The 27,247-nt window shown below is 36.5% G+C and overlaps 1 protein-coding gene across 1 annotated transcript in view; it reads left to right on the top strand.

Annotated features, from left to right (window-relative positions):
- Positions 1-8,041: 8,041 nt before the first annotated feature.
- Positions 8,042-27,247, top strand: part of LOC121416782 (EF-hand calcium-binding domain-containing protein 4B-like) — a 90,800-nt gene continuing 71,594 nt past the window's right edge. Inside the window, exon 1 of the mRNA XM_041610257.1 lies at positions 8,042-8,157. Coding sequence (XP_041466191.1) covers positions 8,042-8,157 — 116 coding nt within the window. The remainder of the gene's footprint in view (positions 8,158-27,247) is intronic.

Raw genomic sequence — 27,247 nt, forward strand, 5'->3', positions numbered from 1 at the left:
TTGAATCCAATTGGAGGCAACTGGTTTCAATTGGTTCCAGTTGAAACCAATTGGATCGAGGCAACTGGTTTCAACTGGAACCAGTTGAAACCAATTGGTTTCCAACTGGATCCAATTGGAACTTCCAGTTGGAATGAACTTAATTAGTTACAAATTAATTAACATTTGCACTATAAATATTGCTCATGCCAACACAGAAGCAGTGTTATATGTCTGTTAATACCAATGTAAAGGGCATTGATAAAACACAGACTTTCATGTATACATGTATATGGAAGATCTTCAAATATATGTATTTTCATTTGATGTAATTCGGTAACAGTTAGTGGTGTACTAATTATCTTTTAATCTGTTCTAATTATAATCTTTAACATTTATGAACATGGTTTTCACTGCTAAGTATTCTAAAAACTTATCTGAAAAAAGTGTGGTACTTCAAATTGAAAAAAAATCAATAGATACAATGTAAATTAGGATAAATCTGATAAAACATTAATAAGTGCACACTGGCAAAAAATATGCAAATTAACTGGTTTCAATTGGATCCAGTTGGGTTACTGGAAAATTTCCAATTGGAAATCATTTCCAGTTACCCAACTGGATCCAGTTAGGATTTCCAGTTACCAACTGGTTCCAATTAGAGTTCATTTCCAGTTACCCATCTTTCCAGTTAGAAGTCATCCCCAGTTGCCCAACTGGTTCCAGTTAGGATTTCCAGTTACCCAACTGGTTCCAGTTAGAAATCATTTCCAGTTACCCAACTGGTTCCAGTTAGGATTTCCAGTTGCCCAACTGGTTCCAGTTAGGATTTCCAGTTACCCAACTGGTTCCAGTTAGAATTCATTTCCAGTTAGAAGTCATCTCCAGTTGCTCAACTGGTTCCAGTTAGGATTTCCCGTTACCCAACTGGTTCCAGTTAGAAATCATTTCCAGTTGGAAGTCATTTCCAGTTACCCAACTGGTTCCAGTTAGGATTTCCAGTTGCCCAACTGGTTCCAGTTAGGATTTCCAGTTGCCTAACTGGTTTCAATTGGTTTCAACTGGAAATTGCTTAATTCCAGTTAAAACCAATTGAAACCAGTTGAAACCAATTGAAACCAATTGAAACCAGTTGGAAATCCAACTGGTTTCAATTGGATTTTGGTCCTGGGAAGTGACAGCTCCACACTGAGGAATAAAATCAAATAAAAATGATTCAGCAAGAAAAAAAAATCCTGTCAGTAATTTGTTACACTGATAGAATATTTATATTAAGTTTAGACGCCATCTAACAACGGCATGATAACTGTTGGTCATTTTCAAACTATGCTACATTCGGAGAAAGAATTTAAAGATGCATATAATTATCTACAGCAGAAAAACAATAATGAAAACGCCTTGACTGCACACCTTTAGATTAAAACTAGACAATGGTATATTTCAATGGTAAATAATGTCCATGAGGAAGTTATTCTCTTCATATGATAGACGTAAAATCAATTCTACCACCTTTGTAAACCGACGCATACATTGTACACCATAATCTAAATACGTGACCTATTCATTGCACACATTACGTGTATACCCACCAATCTCGAATCATAAGAGGCAAAAAACCCCTGTTCCCCCTTTGTTGTGTAACTTGAATAAACACGTGGTTATTGTAAAGTTTATTTGGTTATTGTAGTGGTTATTGTAAAGTCTCTTTTGTAAAGTTCTTTAGCCTATGAATGGCACACGCACTCAGGCCTGACTATAGATGTTTACAAACCCAGGAATTTGGCTACTTAAATAGATGGATTTGCAAGATCTTTACTTCGTTTATTCCTATGTATGGAGATGCAAACATTATTGGTAAAAGATTTCATTGGTACTTCTAAAAATCAGAAATGATTAAGGAACACAAACATCTTAAAAAATGTAAAGCTATGAAATAAATTTAGCGGTCCAGTAGTATTATTGAGCCTTGTAGTATTTTATAAAAGCTTTTATTTTAAGATTATGCCGAGGTAAAATTGATCTTGAACTCATACTTTAATTTGTATCTGCATTTGATTTATATTTGTCATGGAAATGAAAATAAACTTCTTAAATCTTGAATGAATCTTGAAGAGAGAATGGAAAATGTGGGGATGGTGTGCCATAGGACAGATATATCTTGAATTTGAGATATTGTTACTTGACAGTAATCAAACCTCCAAACTTTATTTTCTTATTTTAATTTGACCCCCCCCCCCAAAAAAAAATATGCCGACAGAACCTTATTTCAATTTACCTACATTTTACTGCGCTATATGCTGGCTGGCGAGCCAGCACTTGATATCAACCCCCTCCCCGAAGAAAAACCCCATTAGGCCGACTCATCTGCTACAGAAGCATTTTTTTTTTTTTGGGGGGGGGGGTATATAGCCACCGTCTAGTATAATTCTTTATAAATTCCCTCCAAATTAAGGACCCTAGTGATAGAAAATCGGAAATTTATATATGCAAATTCGGTTATCAATAATGTTTTAGCTTTGATATTAATCATTCTTTAAAACGTGGCATTTTGGACTTAACTCTTCTTAATTATGTCTAAAACTACCCCCAATGAACCAAACCTCCGTATTCTAATTCCCACGCTTTCTCAACAGGAGAATCGAATCAAACAATAAGAGAACTGAACTCTGTTATTTGCAAATTTAATCTGCAGTCATGCAAGAGAACAATCCCTTTGTAATTGGTATGTACACCTTTCGCTACAGGTATTTTAGGGGTCGTTTTCTCAAAACCCGACTGAGCATGACTCCTGTACACAATGATAGCAAAGGTGAGTTGGCTATGTGGTTATATCGCATGATTTAGCATTGGGAAAGTTCGGAGAAACCGGGCACTCAGGTAAACTTGAAATAAGTCATGTAAGTGCTGAACGTGCAAAAGTGGTTTGAATACATGGGTTACCGGTTAAAGTCATCAGATTCCGATGTTTTTTCTTTTCTCTAATGCGATATCATTTTACATGATTAAAGATTCAAGATAATTTATTGTCATGCATAAGAATACACAAAATCCGCTTTCGGGCATAAATTAACAAACATGAATACAACAAACAATGGCATAAATAATACATTTAACAAACGATCATAACTGTGAAAATATGCATTGCACAACTGTACGAGAAGAAAAGAGAGAGAAGGTACGGGGGAGAATGAGATCATAGAGGATAGACGAGAAAAATAGAAGATGAGAAAAGAAGTCAATATTGCCACTGTGCCCCTACCCCCACGTATCTTCATGGGTCCAAATATTTAAGGAAGCTTGTATCCTCACAAACAGCTTCTTCACCATGTTCACTCAAGTCTAAATGCAAAAGAGTTAGTCTGGTCCCTAATCATACTCCTCTCAGAGTGACACGAGGGACCATCAGACGTTTTGGAGTGGGATTTAGATCTTTTGAGAGTGCATTATAGAGAAAGAGAGAGATAGAGAGTTATGGATATTATTAGATTATGATGCCATCCAGGTGACAATTGTTCTGGGATTTAATTTTTTTCTAAGATATGGGGTTGGGGTTGCAGTAGGGTTTTATGGTAGGTTAAGTGTTAGTGTTAGGATAGGATATAGCATGTATATTGTCAAATCCAAGGTTGGAGTTTGTCATTCCTTTAGTTAGTTTGTATTTACAACGGAGCAATTGTAGCCGGAGCAAATGTCATGGAACCGCTCTCCATTCTCGATTTTCTCTGTGCTCAATCCATTTGGTTTTTACTCATGTTGATATCGCCATCTACGTTTCATATCATTCAGGTCTTCAGACGAGAAGACGTTGAAACCGCAGCAATATACGTGTATTATAACAATCCACTGTTGGGTTATACATTTCGTTGGTTGAAGATGGATGATAATGAACATGATATAGAAAAAATGAGAGTGATGTTAAAAGTCTCCGTACAAGAAATACGAGAAATTATCCGTTTTCAAATTTCAGTTGACATTAATGAAGGAATTTGTTTTAATCTTGTCATGGTAGGTTGATAATGAAAGATTATGTAAATTATAAGGCTACAAATGAAAGACGTCTCATCAGTGAATTGAACACATGTCCCAAATGCGCGCATCTCATTTGGCTGGCAGCTAGGTTTGTTTGATTACAGACTCTTTCTGAAACGGGCTCCAGAGCTTACAAATATGACATTTTAATAATTAACATTTTATAAACTTTATTATTTTGTTGATTCAAATGATGATAATAAACAATTACTCTCATTATCTTACTATTCTGCAACTGAGAACAAAGAATAGAACGAAAAAAAATGCAAAGGTAAAATTCATTTACCTCGACATATTAATATTGTAATCGGCAATTCTTATTACCGCATTGTTCCAATTAAAGAATATTGTTGCTTTATCTGTCTTCATTCCTTAATTCATTTATGTTTTATGGATTTTTCTTTTTTCGTAGGTACTTTATAAAACTAGAAAATGGTGTATTTACTTAGGCGGAGCTTTTGAAAACCAGACGCTGCCATGCATTCTATTTAGAGAGTGTACTAGTCCACAGGTCAGTCCTGAAAAATCCATATTATGACCCTTTTAACAAGATGAAGCAAAGTTAAATATGATATCTTCGAAATATGGATTCGAAAATTTTCTTATTGAGTCGTTTGAAATGCTAAAAAATATATGGAAACAGAACAGTCTGAAGTGTCAAGACTAGCTGGTAGAAGCAGGATGAAATTTCAGCGCAACTTCCGCTAAACCGGAAACATCATCATCATGAATTACATTGAAGCCGTCTTGTTTTCCATGAATCCTTAATGGAAAGGTGAAACCACGGCGTCATTATCATATGCCATCAGTCACTACTCAGTTGTCCAAGTCGTTCCAACCCCCCTCTCCATCTCTCTCTATGTTTATCCATCTTTCCTTTTTTTCTAACAATAAGTATTGGTCGTTGGCCCTATATAATTATAGTGATGATGATGATAATAGTAGTAATAGTTAACAGCAACAACAAAATAATAATAATGATGATGATAATGACAATAATAATAAAAAAAAATGATAATATCAATAACTATGATGGTCATTTATTTTAGCGCATAAAAGCTAGAATAGTTCTCTCTTCGTTTTACAAAAAAATACATACAACGGTTAAATATACAAAAAGAAAAATAATTCATCAGTTATGACAAATGCATTAACCAAAATTTGCCATAATGTAACCGAAAATATCAAAGAAAATGCGCTACTTATTTTTATAGAACGTGGATGTATGTGAGTATGATTGTGCTTGTTTCCATCCAGACATAAAAAAATGGTTACACTTCGTAATTCCGAAGGTTCGTAATTCCGAAACACGTAAATTGCCTATAACTCGATGTTCGTTAATCCGAAAACGTAAAAGGGTTCGTTAATCCGAACATTTGTGGTGTTATTCCGAAGGTTCGATAAACCGAAAACGAAATAAGGTTCGATGTTCCGAAGGTTCGTTAGTCCGAAAACGAAATAAGGTTCGTTGTTCCGAAGGTTCGTTAATCCGAAAACGAAATAAGGTTTGTTATTCCGAAGGTTCGTTAGTCCGAAAACGAAATAAGGTTCGTTATCATTACGTTTTCGGGCTAACGAACCTTCGGAATGACGAACCTTCGGAGTATCCGAACCTTCGGAATAACGAAGCTTCGGAATAACGAATGTATGCGAAAAAAATAAACACTATTCTCTGTAAAAAAAAAATTAAGTGTTAATCTAGCCCTTATAGTGTTTGTATAGTGACTGCACTACGAGTGCTGATTTTCAAGTCTGAATTTGAACTACAATCTGCACTCGTAATGCAGTCACTATACAAGCACTGTAAGCGGTAAATTAGTACTTCATTTTTTACAGTGTACTATCACACACTGACATGCCTACACACGCCCCTCTCTACCCCACCTTTCCCATTAAATACACACACGCACACACTCACACACCTTTTTTCAACATGTTTTTATTAAGGATTTCATTCAAATGGATTACATAAACTTCTGATAAATACAAATCTTCATTTTATATCAAGAAGGATATGCAATATATATATACGTATATATATATATATATATATATATATATATATATATGTATATATATATATATATATATATATAGCTCTGGGGAACCTTGATTTAAGCTACGCCTACCATTGTTCTCTTCATCCATTTCTTTACAATATATATATATATATATATATATATATATATATATATACATACATATATATATGTAAATATATTTACCAAACACTGAAGCAAGTAAGGACGGAATGATATTGCTTAAAAATAAACTTTTATATCTAAAAACAAAGTTAACTAACTAAACTGAGCCCCAACCCTCTATGTATTCTAACAATAGTTAATATTTAATAACTGAATGATTTGCAGGAAAGCAGAAATCAACATACTATCATTGCATCTCATTTTACATCAAGCTTCAACATAACTTTACATAATTATACACACACACACACCTTAACACCCACACATACATGCACATACCGTGCATACATAAATCTGCATATGAACGTTTAATTACTCGCGAAATAGGATACAGAAAGAAAAGAACCTGCAAATCATATTGATACAAGAGAAGAGGAAATTGAAAAGAAGTATTAAAACAAATCATCAACATTCATACCAGGATTCACACTCGCACCACACTAGACACATCCCACACATGCCAACTCTCCTCCCCCACACACCACCTTCACTGCAGTAGTCGACACATAAGCCTACTGTAGACCTATGGGTGGCTATATATAAATAAATGCAGGACTATGCCAATATCACCATGTTATCCTTGACAGTACCTAAAGAATGTCGGGTAGAGTTTTGTTTACTCTCATTACCTTTAAAGCAATCACATAATCACGAAACTTTAAAATGGTATGTCCTGGCATTTGAAAAAAAAGTCTGTTTTAGAATAAGATCAATTTTGTGTCCTCTCAACTGTGGACGCTTAAGTACCGTTCCCATAAAAACAACAACATCGTCTCGACAAACCATCTGCAATATTTATTGATAAGCAGCAAAGTTGTTGAAATGATAACAAGATTCACTATTAAACCCATGACAAACATACAAAGCTACCTTGCATAATCTTCATATTTTGGTCTACAGTTTATATTGACTGTGAAAATTGACTTGCAAAAACAGCAACTACAACAAAATAGGTTTTCAACTAAAAAAAAATGTCGCAATTTTCCTCTAAATGAGAAAATTTATCTGTTGGTTTAAGGGTTCGCCATACGAGGAAGTAGGTCTAATCTTGATTTTACACATATAATTTAACGGTCGATAGAAATTCCTAAGCGTGAATCAAAATGACCTATTGTATACACGCGTCATCATCGTGTATATCTTGGTTGTAATTCCATATGGTAACCAAAATGTGTCGTCTAACCTCATTCTGGAAAGCGAATACATTCCAACTTCCCAATGTAGCTCGTCAAAGAAGCTTCTTACAGGCAAGATAAAATAACGTTAGATGCTTTGATCGAAAACAATCGCATCATGTTTATGTCATGTGTGTCTACTTTTGAAAGAGGCTACGCCCGCAGATGTACATCATAAAACACTCCATTAAAAAAACACGCGTACTCCATCACGTGGTTGCTTCGGAGTTACGGTTATACATTGTGTGCGTGTGCGACCAAATTAACACACGCACTGTCCAACACTTGAATACATTCATATCTCATTCAGATTTTGCGCTTGAAGTAACTCGCACATGCATAGCGCCTATTAGGAAAACACTGCACAATATCTAACCAGTCCATTCGCGTGTAAATCATCAACCAGTCTCGTAAAATGATTACATCTACTTGAGGAGAAATCGCAATTACGTATACTTACTTGAGCTGAAAATCTTGTCCCTTTTTTCCCCCTGACGCGTTACAAAACGATTACCGAAGAGAACACTTGCGATATTACTTTGAATTGGGTTTGGGTATTTACTGAGGTAGCAGAGTACCCGAGCGGGCCCCACGGAGCGGAGGGGGAGTGAGCGAGGAAAGAAAACCGACGTGCAAGGTTGAGGTTGAGTCAGAATGGATTGCACTGTGTTCGAGCATTCGCCGAGTATGGACGATATTTCGGATTCGGAACTCCAGCTGGAGTGGGACCAGTTACTCCAGGAAATAGGCGGAACGGCCCTCCTTGCCGGGTGAGTGAAATGAATATTCAAATCGCTGTTACCATGCGTTAAATTGTGATATTTTTCAGTGAAAGACCGTTATTCTAGATGGCACATTTATATGTATAAAAGCAAACTTTGAAAACACGAGGGGTCATTTAGGACAGTCACTAGGGAATCCAAGGCCATAGCTTTCGAGGGCCTTTGCTTAATGTAAGCCCTGTGTTTCATTTCAGAAATCATGATTAATTCCATCGATGTTTATTTCAATCGGGCGTGCTAGCCCTCCATTTTAACTTATAATCCATGTAATCTATCCATTTATTCTTTGATAACTATTTTCTTACTGTTAAAACGTTAAATATTTGTTGTTCTCATGGTTCTGTCATCAATATGAATATGATTATTTCATATAGGGTAACCGTCAGTTCTGGGCACCGATTGATCCAATTTATCGTAACTATATGGAAATCCATCAGTTTCAATTTTGTTTTTCTACAGGAAATTTGCACAATGTCTTTTGCGAAAAAAGAGAAGCACAGCGAATTTTCAAGAAAACACTGAATGCATGAATATACATCATAGAAAATATTTTGAACAAACGTGCATAATAGATGTTGACGTTGCTGGCCGTCCATAGTTGTGATTGATGTGATCAATCGCAACTCTTTGTAAGACGGGGACCTGGTATTCATTTAGAAGCTTGTGAAATCTTAAAAGTGGAGCTAAGGTAGTACAGCAGCTCATCAACAGGTGGTACAAGAAGACTGAAGCTTTTGGTCTTGAGATAATTGATGTCATTTGGTTTTGAGATGGGGGCGATTCCATACGTTTCGTACGGGACATTTTGACAACAGATTCTAGTTTCCTAGCCGAATGCCTGAGCAATAGAATACTCTATTTTTCAATGATAAAGCTATAGTGGGTAGTCATGTGAAAAACTAATAACCAACACAAAAATAATTATGGGTAAATTATAGGTGAAAATGTTGTGTGTCGTACGGAACGCAGGAATGTCCCGCACGACACGCAACATTTTAAGCTCTAATTCACCTATGGACAACATATTTATGTTGGTTGTCAGTTTTTTTACATGTCTACCCAGTAGTATTTTAATATTACCACATGACAAATTGAAGTTCTTCGTTTGGACAGCAGGTTGAAAATTGTTGTGAAAATTGCTGATCTTTCTAGCATAGAATCGCCCGATAATTGATATATTTTGGTCATCATTGCAATCGATGATGTATGGACATTGTCGTGTAAAAATGGAAATGGTTAAGTATAGAGTGAGCGACTGGTAAATTAACTCCCGGTATATATATAGGGTATTAATTGTAAACAAGTACATAGCATGAGACGTCAAAAGAAATGAGTGACGTGTCACCCAAATAAGTCGCCTAGAAAGGTCCTCTGGAAATAACCATAAAAAGCAATTTGGTATTCAAAAGCTAAACTTATGAATTATCTGAAAGGGTGTTTTTTCTATATTGCTGTAATAATTTCAAGTCGTAAAATTTAAATTTACACAAGATACAACATGTTCTTGGATACAAGTTTTTGCCGACTGCCTGAAATTTTCACGGAGATTGCGAAGTAAGCATATACATAACTGAGTGAGCTCCGAACTTCATATGTTGTTTTCTCTTTGTTGTTTTCAAAGATCTCGCTTAGTTTCGTCTGCATGCAATAAAACAACTATGTGTGGCTATTGATGACCAATTCTGAAAAGTTAATTTACCATTTAAAGCATAGGATATGCTTTTTCAAGTCAATGATAATCTCAAAATTCATTATGGGGGACAAGTTGTTTGTTTTGGGGTGGCTGTCATTTTTAATTATTTATTTTGATTTGTTTGTTTGCATCTGTCGTACATGATTGTTCCTTTACCCCTCAATACACCATGTTGATATTTTTTCTTCGAAAATTGGAATATAATGTTTTACTAATCAATTTGTGATACTTTGACTAGCGGATGTAATGATTATATATACGTATATGAAAATTTGCTTTACATGAACATTAATTAGTTTCTTGACACCTGTTGATGACTGCGAAATGATTTTACTTTAGACGAACAAATCGCCGTGTGTGGGGTTGTTGCTATTTATGGGCAACGCGTGAGTAGGAAGACAAATTCTCCAAAAAACCTTGAATATTTAATCAGTCATACCGAACCAAATGTGTCGAACTTGCGTGTAGGACCGGAAATGAAAGCAATTCATGGCGCTGGATGCCCAAACCACATCATATAAAGAGAATAGAGATTCTACACCAAGAATGCCAAGTGGACGGAGCACTACTCGTCGCCGCTTTGACAGAGGGGAGGCCTGGGTTCAACCGCCCCGGGAGTAAAGGGGAAACAATGTGAAAGGGTGGGAGGGGGATGAGAAAATAAAGAAAAGCATGAAAACAAGGGGTAGGCCTATTATTACCGTTTTCAGTAACTCGTGATTTTTTTTGGGTCCGCACAAGGCCCGCACTAATAAAATTCGTAGCACAAGCATTCAGTAACTGTATACCATATCCGCGGTACTGATAAAAGCAGCACTAAAATAGCCACGGTAGACTGCAGGCAATGTTAGCCCTTGCCCTTCATAAACTCACAATTTTACGACTTACCAAAGACCTGGACCCTGCATGTCTAACAAAGAGTTACGATTGATCTGATCAATCGCAACTCTGCGTCATAATTTTTTCTACGATAAATTTGCACAATGTCCCTTGTATGCAAAGACAAGGGCAGTGAATTTTCAAGAAAACAATGAATGCATGCTTATACATCATAGCTAGAAAATATTTTGAACAAACATGCATAATAGATGTTGACGTTGCTGGCTGTCCATAGTTAGGATTGATCGGATCAATCGTATCTCTTTGTAAGACGGGGGAGTCGGGGGGACTGGTCTGTACAAGGGAGTTACTGAAAGAAGTATGATCCATGTAACCGAATAATTCCGTAATTCATTGAATAAGTCAGCCGTCTTGACCGTCATCAAATTACCCTGGTGACGCCTCTGAATAGCCCTACATTGCACCAAAGAGATGTTTTATTGTTTATCATTTTCGAGCGAATTATAATCAGAGATAATATCGAGATAACATACCAAGAATTATCAGAAAAGATTACTAATATTTTTCCTACTGTAAAAACACTATAGCCAAAATAGAATTTTAATCGCAAGAGTATTAATCATCTCTCGGAATTAAAGGTGATACAAGTGCCATAACATCGTAGCTTGTGCGTGTCTGTGTTTTGTGTATAGAGGGGTCGAGGCAATAAATTTGCTTCCATGGTAAAAAGTTGATCCATCTTTTGGATATGTTTTTTTAAGGTAATCTTTACAGTATTGGGGCTGATAATAGCTCTAAGAAATAAGTGCCAATGTAGTTATATCAAGTATATAACCCTACTTTTATAGAGCGTGTACGGTCTAACGGAATTTTATGATAGACTACAGTTGGTAAATTCTGATATAGCCGAACATAACATGCATAAGGGAAAGGGCTGGGGGAGGGGTCGGGCGCTTTTAGATAAACATCACTCCTTGCAACGACAGAAAGTAAGGTTAATTGATACATATCACATCGAACATTAATACGCCAGAAGGTCACATCATGTAGGAGTTATTAGTACATTGCAAATGTGTTATGATACATACTGAAAATGTACGTGCCTAGATCGCTACTATAACATGGCGGAGATGAAAAAAAAATTATAGCCGGGAGTTATAGACGACACCTTTCAGCTACGCACCATTATAATTTTATGGGATGAAGATGTATTACGATGTCACTACTGGTGTGGCTAAAAGCCGTGAAGCTAGGGTCATTGCCTCGCGAAAGCTTATAATGGATGATTGTGGAAACGGCGGGAAACTTTCGAAGTTTGCGAGGAATGAATATCTTGAACATAGGGGGGTCGGACAAGAGGGAGGGGAAGAGAGAGGGAGAGATAGTCGTGGAGGCATCGTCCTTGCTTTGCGAAAAGTTTCGAGGTGGATGCCCTTTGAAAGGGCCGGGTAGGTAAAGCATGGAATGAATTGTGAAATTAAAGAAAGAAAAAAGGAGAAAAAGAAGAAGGAGAAGAAGAAGGAAAAGAGAAAAAAAGAGAGAGAAAGTGGGAGGTGGAGCAAAACAGAATAGATATGAAAAAAGGTAAAGAAAGGGCGAGAGAGAGGGAGACAGAGAGCAGAGAGAATGGAGAAAGGACGAATAGGAATGACCAAGAAATCTACAGAGATATTGATTTGCCACGATCAATGATAATATGTTTTTTAAATTGGTAACGCAATACGCGTAAACTTGGAGATGTACCCACAGTCAATACAGCCACAAACTAAATTCACCACCAGTCTGCGTCAGGGAACCATGGCATGCATCAGTTCATCGACCAGTTTTCCCTTGCCCTAAATCGTAATGCAGAAAAGATACCATTAATGACAAACATATTGAGAAACTTTTTGTTTGCTTGTTTGTTTCTGTTTGACATTTTCATGTTTCCCGATTGAGTTTCGGGTTGAAACTCGAGTTGATACGCGACTGCATCACCCTGTCGCCATGGCAACCCCTCCTTCCTATCAGGCCAGGCACCCCCACAATCGACGTCTATTCAACAGCCCACAGGAAAATGTAGAAGTGGGACTGTATTTGTATAGCCGCGGAAAGACATACTGTTCATTAGGTTAATACGTTAATCAAATTACTCATGGCTGTGTAGATCATAATGGATGCGTTAGTTAGTCAACTGTCAACACAAGATGGATGCCGCATACAAATCATAATTGAGGATACCGATGTTGTCAAATACTAATTTCCATAAATTTCTGATATAGTTTATAAGAACTTCACTGTGTGCACCTGAATGAATCGAATATTGCATTACTCTGGATTATGTTAATTACCCCCCCCCCCCACTGCTACCTGTTGCGTGTTTCATAAAGCTGTTTGCTACGAATGACTTTAAGTTAAACTGGTGACCCTTTCCTGAGCTGTGTGACATACCCCTATTGGTAGATTACTTCCTACCTAAGGACATGTTCGAGAAGTGCGTAAAGAGAAAAAAAAAATAAGAAGAAGAGGAAAAGGAATTTGAGGATGCAGAGAAATTACAGGATGAAGATGAAAGGGCGTGATAAAAAAAAGAAAAAGATGGAAAGCGCGAACATCATAAATGACATAAAACTACTAAAGATAGAAAGACAGATAAGAAGATGAACAAGAACAACAATGAAAATATACAAGAAGCGAGTGAAAGAAACATAGAAAGTAAAGGAAGGAGATCACAAAGAGCATCAAGACGAATGCGATGATGATGAAAGAAGATGAGGAGGAAGGATAATAACAAGGAGACGAAGATAGAAGAAAGGGGGAAACGTAGAAGAAGGGGAACAGTAAGAGCAACGAAGAAGAAGATGATGACGACGAAGGAAACTGGGGTCCGTTGTAGAAACAGTTTCGTTTAAAGGCAAGGAAAAAATCAATCATTGTCAATCGCAAGTCCCAAATGCGCGCTGTTGATTTGTTGAAAATCTAGTTGCGCGTGATTCGTAGAGTTGCGATTGATTGCATCTCTTTCTGCAACGGGCCCCAAATAAGATAAACAAAATAGAAGGGTAATGGCAGATAACATTGAGGTTGAGGACTAAAGAAGGAGACTGAGAATCCAGAGTGTTTGATATACATTAGGCGAAGAAGATAAATACATATACGGATCGACCAAAAGACAATCCCATTAAGAGATCCGTTCGGAGATGGACCAATATCATTAAGGCTTTGCTTGTATTTGCTCGACGTGTTTTGATGTGTGTCATCTATGGTCTAATGGATGTCTTGGCTGGTATCTCCTGTGGTGAAGACGCTATGGATGTATGGAAAGCTTTCCGTGTATCTTCTGGACGTGTTTTGATGTGTGCCAACTGTAGTCATGATATTCTAATGGATGTCTTGGCTGGTATCTCCACGGTGGAGACGCTATGGATGTATGGAAAGCTTTCCGTGTATCTTCTGGACGTGTTTTGATGTGTGCCAACTACAGTCATAGTCTAATGATGTCTTGGCTCCGCTGTGGCGAAGACGCCATGGATGTATGGAAAGCTTTCCATGTATTTTCTGGACGTGTGGACGTATGAAAACCCAACCCTACAGTAAATAACATGGTGCCACATAAGTGTGGCCACACAGTGGACGATGTAAAGATGTTATACAAACTGATAGTGGTGAAAGTGTGAAGACAATGTGGCACTGTTGTGTGGACTACTGTACAGTGTACGTGTTCTTAATGTGACGTAGGCCTATACTTCGCCTATGTGAAAATATGGCTCACCCTGGTAAAAAGAAGACACAGTGTATTCAAATAGTGTGAAAATTTTATTTTCATTGTTACAAGACGATCATGGTATCATATAGTGCGTTAACACAATTGACTATGTCAATATGTGATTCACCATATCTAAATGCTCAAATTGGAAACTGTGAAGCTAATATCGCACTATGGTAACCTGTGCAATACCAGTGTTCACAATGTGTTAACTTAAGTACGCTTGTGCGAATGTGTGATTCAAACTTGTTTAGTTTTACTATATCCATATCTAAAGTAACATAAACATGTTGCCCCCTAGAAATGATTCTTCGGCATGCACGCTATAGGAGTCTCCTTAAAATCAGCTTCATAAAGCACACCCTAAAGCGGTTTTGATATTGTTAGACAACCCCAAGACACACGTTCTGCTTTGACGAAGATGGCAATCTATTAGCGGGACAAAATCTGAGACACGAGGCATCTTATTATGCTTCAGTCATACAGGTGAATCATGCTGCCATCGACAAGTGCTTTTACGTTACTACCAATGAGATTCCATCTATAGGTTTGGGTTCTGTGTTGCTGGTTGTGACTGGGGCATGAAATAGTGTAACACACCCCAAGACAAACGTTTTACTTTCACTACTATTTCAGTCTATTAGCGGGACAAAGCTCATCTATGTTCACCATGCACAATAAATACCCATTTGAGACAATCATTTGTCCCCTATGCTATTCATCACTTTAACGCTCAAGTCCGAAGGTCTGTGTCTCGCCCGTAATTAATTAGTACCCTACTCTTTTAATTTACTGTAAATAATCACGATGCTTTGACTATTGATGTATATTAGAGATTCTCTTAGAATCAGACACACCACTCTTGCATTTGACTTACTCTCTATTTCAATTACAATTGCACTTGCATCCATTATTATCTTGCTAGCTAAAATACATGTATAACATGATCATTCTAGAATATGAACTATTCTTATACCTGATTTGTATTTCAGATACTTGTGTACTGTAAATTTTGCATGAACCATGTACATGTATAACTGAGTTGGAATTCTTTACTCATGTTGACATGTTTCCATCATCATTTGTTTTGTTCTGTGTGTAAACATTGTATGTGTGTAAACCAGTGTAAAAAAAGTCCATTATGGACAATAAAGTTATTAAATTCAATTTAATTCGACATCAGTTTTTCTAATGCCGCAGTCATACCACCGAATCAGACCGCTTACCGTCAAGTGCTATTACGTTGTCATCTATGACGCACCATCGATGGGTTTAGCGTCAGGCATATCATTGTGACTGAGGCATTCATATTGTAAGACAACACCAAGACACAGGTCTTGTTTTGATGAGGATGGCAAACTAATACCGCCACAAAATCTCAGACACGAGACATCAGTTCTTATTTAAGCCAAGCACGCCAAGCGTGGGTGGACATACGGACAAAGGATATAAAAGACGTCGATAATGCCATGGTCACATTTGTTCTACGGCGGCCGTACGGCGAGTCGAATACAGCCGTTTCAACATTTTTTGTCCAACTACATATAGGTGGTTTGAATCAAAATTGATAAAACGGCTGTTTTTGACTCGCCGTACGGCCGCCGTAGAGCAAATGTGACCATGGTATAAGGAAGGTGGATGTTGTCATCCTATAACCAGGCATTATTTTTAGCTATCACTTCGCAGATGCTTTCTATAACGATGATAATCTTTTGTCAAAAGTCCTTCATAATAAAGCAACTTTTGTCAAAAATCGGTGGCCCTTTTTTTTGAAGTCGAGAGCCCAAGGTTTAACTTAAACCCAGGTTTAAAGTTCTGAAGTCGGGTTTAACTTAAACCCAGGTTTAAGTTGTGGTTTAAGTATGGATAGCCATTTGTTACATAAATCACTTACAGTAAAGATATCATATTTCAGCTCATTTGGCTCTCAAATCATTCATAATTGTGTAGGAAGTATGAATAGATGATTGTCTTCACCATCGATGAATCATGAAAGAGCACAGTAAACATAAGAAACATACAACTTAATAAAATATTTGATACTTGTGGCTTCCCATACTTAAACTACAACTTTAAACCCTACTTCAGAATACGGGCCGGTGAATTAATACAGCAGTGCCGACGTGGACTTTTGACAAACGACATATTTGTATTTTTTCTGTCCGAATAGTAGGCGATGTGCTGTCCAGGGTGCCGTTTCATAAAGGTGTTCGTAAGTTAAGAGCGACTTTAAGAACGACTGGTGATCCTTTCTTACGCGCTAAACCATCGCCAATGCAATATACATCTCACCGCAAGAAAGGATCACCAGTCGTTCTTAAAGTCGCTCTTAACTTACGAACAGCTTTATGAAACACCCACCAGGTCCATCAACTTTTGGCAATGACCATTGCAATTTGACGGGCATTTTCAATAGATTCTGAACGTTGCAAAACGAGTCTGTGAAGTAGATGCTAAATACGCTCACTGAGTAAAGTTTTTACCCAACTTTGGGTAGAAAGGGAGCATGCATGTTTGCTGGGTATTTTATTTACCCCATATTGGGCCATTTCAACGCAGCATTGCGTACAATTTACAAAAAATACTTTTTGGATATCTTTTTACCTAATATTGGGTAAACCTTTTTAGAGTGTAGTGTCGCATTGGTAATACCGACTCCAGACGGACCAAAAACTATTACTTTATTACTAACGATATACCGTCGGTAGGTTGGAGGTAGGTTTTTCGTTTGTGCGACTCTAGCAAGTCCACCCCAACAAAAAGTTGATTTATAATAATAATAATAATAATAATAGGTCCATTTATATAGCGCAGCTACTATGTGCATATACTCTACTGCGCTTTGATAATTGGTATCATATTATTACCCCGGCTGTAGCTGAGCCGCCATATTAATAGGCGCTAAAGCGTTCAAGGAAAAATCCTACCGGGTACCCATTCACCTCACCTGGGTCGAGTGCAGCACAATGTGGATAAATTTCTTGCTGAAGGAAATTACGCCATGGCTGGGATTCGAACCCACGACCCTCTGTTTCAAAGTCCGAAGACTAATCCACTGGGCCACAACGCTCCACAATTTTGGGTAGAATTTGAAGAAAGGGAGAAAATCCAACAAGCAAAACATTGAAAATTTCATCAAAATCTGATGTAAAAAAAGGAAAGTTATGACATTTTAAAGTTTTGCTTTATTTCACAAAACAGTTTTGCTCATCCTGGTCGGTATGCAAATTGGCAGACTGATGACGTCACTCACTCACTATTTTGTATTTTTATTATATGAAATGTGAAATATTTTAATTTTCTCCTCATTGGAAGGTGAAATAAGTTTTATCCTTCATGAACATTGGGAATTACAATTGATCTAACATTTTATGGTTCAGTGAAACTGGTCCTTATTATCAAATCCGTAAAAATGGAAATATTGTACAATTAAAAAAAAGAGAAATAGTGAGTGAACTGTTTTGTGAAAAATTAGCGAAACTTTAAAATGTCATTACTTTCTTATTTTACATCTGATTTTGATGAAGTTTTCAATGTTATTCTTGATTATTTTTTCTCTAATGGTTCAAATCAACATTTTTGGGGGGCTGGACTTGACCTTTAAGCGTGGGTGGATGTAAGAAGGTAATCAAAGACGTCCATAAAGAACATTGTTGATGGCAGCATCGGAGAGAAATCTCTGAGGTATAAGTGAACCAGGGCGCTTGTAACATAAAGTTTGGAAATTGATCGTGGGATTGACTTTTACGATTGATAGCATTGATTAATGCGAATGATCCCTCGTAAAAAAATCATCTTCATGATCAATTGCTAAGTTTTATCTTACGGGGACCAGCTACAAATCTCACACACCAAAATACTTCGAGAATTCTAAAGGTATATTACTCCTACCCAATACTACGATCGTAATTCGATGTAGATGAGATAGGAAAATGTAGGAATATGATTTGACATCTAACACTGATTCTGAAAAGAGACGAAGAAGAAGAAAAATAAGAAGGCGAAGAAGAAGATCAGGAAGAATAAATAAAAGAAAAAGGAGGAGGAGGATAAGAAGGAGATAAGTCGAAAAAGGAAAAGGAGGAGGAGAAAAAGAAGAAAGAGGAAAAGTAGATGAAGAAGAGGAAGAAAGGGGAGGGGAAACAGAGAAAGCAGACAAAGAAGAAGAAAAAATAAATAAAAGCAGAAGAAGACAAATTTGAAGGAAAAAGATGATTGAGAAGGAGGAGGAAGATGGTAATATAAAGAAAAGAGGGAGGAGAAAAGAAAAGAAAAGAGGGAGGAGGAAGAGGAGAAGAAGAAAATTAAGGAGAAGCCCAAGAAAAAGAAGAAGACTGGGAAGGAGATGGAAGACAAGAAGTAAAAGGGAAAGAGTAAAACAGGTTTAAGAGAAGAAAAGCCAGGTAAAAAGTGACAAAAGGAAGGGATAAGAGAAAAAAATATAAGAAGGTTGCAATAGAGAATATGATGAAAGGAATATTGGACCATAATTTTACTCTTACGTGCAAAAAAAATACAACAGTAACGAAGCTTTGACGTTAAATCACGGATACTTGAGTTGTGATCCAAAGAGAAATTGATCTTGTCTGTTAGAATGGCATCTTTCATTACGGAGTAAATAGATTGATTCTATTACAATTTCAACTTTGGTATTTGTGGATTGCGAGCAAACAATCTATTATACCTGAGGGCAACACATTCAAATTGCAAAAAAAAAAAACAAGATTGTGATGCTGATATTGAGACGATTAAAGCCAACATACACGATGGAGGAAAATCGCGAAAAATTGAGAACTAGAGATCCGCCAATAGAAATGGAATGTAATACAAAGTTTCAAAACGTTTGTATTGCCGATATGAGTATTGCCAGGGGGCCGTTTCATAAAGCTGTTCGTAAGTTAAGAGCGACTTTAAGAACGACTGGTGATCCTTTCATACGCGCTAAACTATCGCCTATGGTGTATACCATTACCAAAAGAAAGAATCACCAGTCGTTCTTATCTTACGAACAGCTTTATGAAACACCAACCAGGAATGCCAGCTATGTCGTGTTTTCATATCTATTGAAAGAAATCAGTTGCCCCCGAATGTTTGAAAAAATACATATCCTTATTAGAAACAAAAAAGTAATTGCATTTGTATAATAATAATAATTATACTTGCTTATATATAGCGCCTAACACTTTGTCAGAAGTCTCTAAGCGCTCTACAGTATACGCAGCATAATTACACTGGCTTTAGCAGTGCAGCTGTTACGCGCACCGCGTTTCAAGGAATAAATTCCTGCCAGGTACCCATTTACCTTACCTGGGTTGAGTGCAGCACATTGTGGATCAATTTCTTGCTGAAAGAAATTACGCCATGGTTAGGATTCGAACCCACGACCCTCTGTTTCAGAGTCCGGAGACTAATCCACTGGGCCACAACGCTCCACATGTATATATATTACATAATTATCATGGATTGCCAAGTAGACTTACATTGACCTTTGAGCCATAACACTCCGTTACAAGCACAATGCAGCTCTTTATGTATGTGATAAAAATAACTTACAAACTAATTTAATTGAATGAATACAAAACGTGATACTTTTCTGTACTGATTTTTTCCCTCAATGTATTTGGTCGGTTTTTTTTAATCTCTCCCTATGCTTTCCAGCTCCGCGTTTTTAGCCGCCTTTTACAGTTAATCATATTGTGTCATTTGTCTAGGTAATTTCTCCCGTGTCTTTGTCTTTTTAATACCATTTCATTTCTCAGACTAAGCGTATCTCCCCCTTCTTGATTTCCCCCTTCAAACGAGTTATTAAAACGGTTTAAAATGAACTTATTAGAGAAAAGACGTAAATACCATCGGCTTGTTTTTTTATTATAAAATCGTTCACAACTTGATTAATGTAGGAGAAGTGAATAGGTGCACACGAGCAAATATTATAGGAAGAAATGATCACACTTATAAGATGAATGTTCCATTTGCTAGTAAAGATTATTACATGAAGTCCTACTATCCTCAAACAATTAATGAATGGAATCATCTCCCACAAATAGTAGTTAGCAATCAATCACTTCATATATTTAATTCAGCTTTGTTAAAATATCTCCAATTAGACACCTGAATTATCATTACGTAATTTAGTACTTTGAAGAATCATTTGTCTCCCTGCTGTAGTTTTATTTTCATATGATATTTGATATTCTGCCTATTTGTATTTCTTATCTAATGTTATTGATTATGTATTGTTTTATATTCTGGGATGCCTACTTGTATGGGTTTTTCTAGACCTTGTTTGGCAATCCAAGACATGTAAATATTTTTATATTTTAATTTTATTTGTCTGAATCAATTCAAATCAAATCAATATGTATACTCCCCTTCTTTCTTTACTTCCTATTTTTATCTCTCACTTTGCTTTTATCCCACAGTTTAACAAACTGAACTTTCTTGTTTATTGATCAAGCATAATACTGTATCAGAAGTTTTCCATCTCTTTATCTTTGCCTTTCCTTTCTCCCCCTATTTCTCTCCTCCCCCTCTCCCCTATCTCACCTTCTATTACTGCGATCTCCAAATATTACGTTTAAAATATATTTCAAAGATTAAGCATTCTCTGTATTACACGCTTTTCCTTCTCTCTTCCCTCTCTCTCCCTTTCTCTCCTCTCCTTGCTTTACATCACGGAGAAGCGAACTCAAAATTTTCATGCCTTGTTTTCTGAGATGTATTAGAATGTATGCCTCTTTATCACATGTTTATCCTTTGTATCTCTCACACTCTACCCATCCCCCGCTCTCCCTCTCTCCCACTTTCCCTCCCTCTCTATGTCCCACTCTCACCTTCCATTACCCGCACGGTTCAGCGAACTCCTTCAATTCCCATCCCGTCTCGGCGGATCGCCGGACCGTGATGAATTAACTCCGCGTATCGTTCTCGGTTTACTAGCCATCCGAAATCTTCCCCAGACAAGATCCGACACAACACCATGATTGCAGCTCGAGCGGTAGATCCCAGAAGGGTCCATACAATAACGATTGCCTCCACCCCCATTCAACCTCGAAATAACCTTGTAAATTCCAGCTCAAATGCTTCCCTCAAAAGCATCTTACCAGGTACGCTATTATAGTAAAGACCAATTTCGATTTGTCCCGATAGTTAGATTAGTTCATCTTTCTTAGCCGCACACACACACCCACTCTCTAGCGCCTAAGAGCAGTATGCTTAGCTTCAGTCACCAATGATAGGGCTTGCATACGATCGTACGTACATGTATATTTTATCATCTAGATACAGAATACATCAATAATTTCTTATGAGGGTTAATTCACCCATCTCTCTAACCACACACCCACACCTCACACCCACCCACACCCACGCTTTCGCACCCAACAGAGCAATATACTTCAATCACCATTGGTTGGCTGTTCGTACGAAATGTTTACTCTATCATGTTTAAGGTAAACAGTGATGTTGCTCTCATAGTCCAATTACCTTGCTTTTTTTCTTTGAGCATTTTCCTTTTTAATTCCTTTATTTACTCTGACACACACACACACACCCTCACACAAAGCATACATGTATGTCCATGTATAAGACTTTATTGTCGAACTCCCCCACAATTTTCGTGAACGTTGTGAAGTTATTCATATTCGATCTTAGTAAATAACATGAACAATGCGTTGAATTTCTAGCGACGGTTTAGATTTGACCATCACTCTATTAAGCACACACTCACATACATGCAACCAAAGTCGAAATCCTTTGCACGTTTTTGCCCTTTTTCAAAAAATGCGAACAGACAAACTTTGAAACAAAGCAGACTTTCGGCATGTTTGGGTTTTATTTATTTATTTATTTCACATCTTTATACAGGGTGACCAATTCAGCTGTACACGATAAAAACATTAACAAAGATAAAAAGCTGGTTTGCAATTGGGCCCTGTTAATCAAAATACATACAAATTATGAAATACATAATATGTAAAATATACAAGAAGTAAACCTTTAAAAGTCCCAATCCTCATCAGAAACACACAAACACACAGAAGCACCCAACCCCCCCCCCACACACACACTGTTAAAAAAAACCTGATTTTACAGAAAAATAAAAGAAGATTTTGCAGAAAGCAATACCAGAATCATTCTTTAAATTCATGAAACAGGAATTTTTCTGCAATTTAACAGAACAGGTCTGTTAGAAAAAGGGGAAAAGAGTGTTTTATTTAAGGAAATTTGTAAGATTACACACACCAAATACCAATTTCCTGTAAGATTACGCAATCTGGTAAGATTACAGGTGTTCTCGAGACTCTGCTGCAGGAACTTCTTTTAGTTTAAGGATAAATTTTCTAACAGTGCACCCATTACACTCTGCAGACTTACTTGTAACATAAATTCAACATTAGGATTACATTTGACATAAGCGAAAACAAAGTTTACAAATAAGATACAATTAAGATTAAATGGTGTGGGATTATTTTCAAGAATTCAGAAGACGTTTGAATATTGCTAATGATTGTGCAGATCGAGTGTGCAGATCGGGTTGTGTGGCAAGCGGGAATTAAAAGACACATTCTAAAAATGTTCCCTAAATAAATTCGTAGAATTTTAATTTAAAATGAGAATTTTTAGCCTACAACATGCTTCTTAGGTGTGGGATCTTCTCTAGATGAACCAATTAAAGATGAGGTGTTCATTCTTATTCACACCTGGATAAAATTTAAACTTCAAAAACGTGCAATAAAAATTGAATAACCATTCATCTTTTTATGCTCGTAGAGAACCAACTTTTAAGTCTCAGAGGATCTTTAAATTTTATGACTTTTATAATTATGAGACTGCAATTCTTATGTACAACTGTTATAAATATATTTAACCTCAATATGTAATTACTTTGTTTTAAATCGTACATAATTGTACATAATTATACAACCAAGGGCAGTAATGGCTTTCATATACCTAAAGTAAGAACAAAATTATTTCATTCATTACGTGATTCTGAAAGTGACACTGAAAGCAAAATATCTGATTATTGAGAACAGAGCATGCAACACTATTTTTTTTATCCTGAAATGCTGAAAATAACAAGAGCAGAATAATCGTTGGGCAAGCAGGCGATATATGTATACAGGCAAGGGCAAAAGGTCACATTAAATGTGAAAAGATTCCCTGATGAAATAAAATGTTTGTTTTTCGACTTTCAATAAAACAAGTCCCCGGTCATGTGCTGGTAGAGAGCCCTGGTAATTCTGACCTGATCAAAGCAATTCTTGTCAAATGAGAGAAAGATTTGTTTGGCTTTCTGGTTTTTCGATGGCATCTTCCTAGGTCCATATCAGAAAAACAGTATAAAGCTTGAAAGCCAAGATTTATTCTGCCAACAGAAAATCAACATCATATTTATTTTGAGCATATGTTTCCCAAATTTTGTCTCAGCTCTTTTTAAATTATGTTGTATGAAACACAGATCAATTTCATCCTTTATAATTCTGCTGCTTGTTTTATATTGGTGTTTCCCCATTTGCATAATTTTATTTCCTTTTCAATTGAGGTTTGTCACTGTTGCATTTCTCATCTTTAAAATATTGTTTCAGTCCTATTTTGTATTTGTTTTATATTTTTCCCATCAGTTGAATTGAAATCATCAAAATTTCTTTATATCTTTCAAAGCTTGGGGATTATTCAATGTTTTCCATCTTATCAAATCGTAAACACCAAAGCTCTGTCAACCCATCTTTCTTGCGTCACGCTACTGAATGGCAGCTACGTAAAGCACTCCAAACATGCTAACAGCGAGGCATACATGATTGTCTGATTTTCTATTTATAACATACTTGTATATTCTTGTCATGACTTCCTTTTGTAAAAAGATAAGAATTCAAAAACGAAAACATGAAAAACCTGTATATACATACGGTATATTCAGGTGAGGAAAAGAGCGAGGGAACGAATTGAGGAAATTGTATTAGCAGTATATGAAAGGCTTTTCTTTCGATTCACAACACGAATATTGAATAAACCTTGACATTTAGAGATAGCAAATTATATATTTTTTCTATTTTATTCTTCGAAATCATTTTTTTTGCAACAAGTGATGCGGAAATAGGGAAGAAATTAAAATGTGCACGTATTATGAGATGTGCGGTGCAATGTGATAACAAAAATGATAGTATAAGGAGTAGGGATTTTTTTTCGCGCGAAAATCTTAACCAGTGAATTGAAACACTGATTAACAAACATTAATAATGATTGGTAGGGGGAAGGGAGTACACTAATATATATTATTGTGCATAATCATGTTACACGCTCAATCACGGTTTGACAAAGCTAAAGCCATAAAGAACATGAAACAATGACCATATTACAACATCGTATGAGCAAGGGGGGGGGGGGGTCATTTAGCGCGGTCAATGTGAGGACATTTGAGATTGCGTGGGTGTGTGTGTGTGTGATGTCACACTCTTTGAATATACTATATATGTAAGATATCATACATGCGTAAAGATTTCGTAACTCTATTTAAATATATTGTGATGGAAATAGATATAGGACCTAGAAAGCAATAATAGACTATGAAGAGCTTTGTTCCAAAATGAGCTAAATCCTCTTTTATTTTTTTCCCTGTAAATCAGGGTTTATTAATTCACAATTTTCCCATAGCCACTGCTGATTTATTTTGATGTATATGATAAATAATGATAGTACTATCATCTTGGATAAAAAAATCATGAGTTTAAAAAGCTAGCATTCTTTATCAATTTTTAAAGAAATTTTGAAATTTTATTTTTCATGGATTTAGCTTCTTTTTGAAAAAAATAAAATTTGCGATGAATTTTTACCAACTTTTCCAAAACCTATATTTCAAATGCAATATGTTGCAGTTGATTCCCACGTCTAAGATACGTATATTTTTACAAAAAAAATCCATTTTGGTCAAAGGTGGATTTAGCCCTTTTTGGAATCAAGATCTTCGTATAAAATAAATGAGAGCCATCATCCCTTTTGAATTTGCTTTGTCTTTTTACAGATTGAGTGCAGTTGCCCGGGCGTGAACTACTTACATATTATGACTATATGAACTTAATAAGATTTGATGAAGATTGTTTACCATTGCTTTCCGTCAGATGTCCGCGGTTAGTGGGTAAAACACAGAAACGTCCCCATTTGCAGATACATGCACATTCCGACACGCACGCATCTACTCAAGGACACACATATAGTCACCCATACTGCACGGGCACGTATCTACATGTATATCCCCGGCTCCCACACACGCACACAGACTCACAGGAAAAAAAAGCGAGAACAAAAGCCCTCCAATATTCTATTTGCTAAGATAAACAAATGGGAGATGAAAAGGACTGATGATATCAAATCCCACACTAAACCCCCAAAAAGTGTCCTTGAGGCAAATTTGATCTCACCTAATGGACGGCCTTAAATGTGACAGATAAACGTCCCCACATGTAGGTACATGTACATTCCGACACACACACATAATGACACACACAAAAAGGTGAGCGTCCACGCATCTTAACTCACACAAATACACACACACGCGCACACTGACAGAACACAATGCACGTGCATTACGAGAAGATTAGAATCATGGCAGGAAAGCAAAGGCCAACCAACATTCCATTTTCTAAGATAAACATGATGACATGAGATCCCACACTTAGCCCGAAAAAGTGTCTTTGAGGCAAATTTGATATCTCACCTAATGGACGGCCTTAGATGTGACGAAGATGTATTACTTTGTCACCTCCCATAATAAGATCTCTTAAAATCTCTGACGTATACATGCTGATCCTGCTGACGGAACGTCCTTGTGTTCTGATCTACAATACTTTCATAACCCAGCTAAAAGGTATGAGGTATAAAAGTATTTTTTTCCCAATCTCACAATAAGTTTTTAATGTCATTGAATATCTAGCCAGTCGGATATCATATTATTCGGTCATTTTATGGCACCGCCTATCATCAGGCCTCCATTTTAAAAGATAGGAAATGACATTATTTCCGAAAAAAGTAATAAGAGAAAAAAGTTCTTCATCAAACTATGTATATTTTGTTCCCTTTTCAATTCGATCGCATTTTGGTTCACCTTTTTTCCTTTCTCTTTTCTTCTTTATGTCGTTCGTGTTGAATATCATAAAATACTTATTCTGTAGCAGATGAAATATGACAATCGCATGATACTTGTCTGTTTTGTCCTGAGATAAGATTTTTAAAATTCAATAAATGGAAAACAAAACGACGATCAAATTAGACATCGAAAATGTGCGCTTTCCTTTGAGCGCACTATAATTCAAAAAGTGCTTGATCAGACTGGTATTTATGAAAAGTGACAGTTAAAAAAATATGTCACACGACTCACCATTAAAGTAGCATAAAAATAAAATGCGATAGCAAGTCGTAAATTTAGTACATTCTTTCTTCATTCAATAATATACTTAAAGAGTGCCGCATGACTTATACATGTATAGTATTTTTCCTTCGAAATTTGCTGTTTCTTCTTAAAGGACAAGCCCACCCCAACACAAAGTTGATTTGAATAAAAAGAGAAAAATGCAACAAGGATAACACTGAAAATTTCATCAAAATAAGATGTAAAATAAGAAAGTTATGATCTTTTAAAGTTTCGCTTCATTTCACAAAACAATTATATGCACATCTCAGTCGGTATTTTATTATATGAAATATCTTGATTTTCCCGTCATTGTCATATGAAATGAAGTTTCGTTCCTCCCTGAACACGTGGAATTTTATTATTTTAACTTTTTGTGGTTCAGGCAAGGAGGTCC

This window comes from Lytechinus variegatus, chromosome 6 (genome assembly GCF_018143015.1).
Source record: "Lytechinus variegatus isolate NC3 chromosome 6, Lvar_3.0, whole genome shotgun sequence".
Taxonomy (NCBI): Eukaryota; Metazoa; Echinodermata; class Echinoidea; order Temnopleuroida; family Toxopneustidae; genus Lytechinus; species Lytechinus variegatus.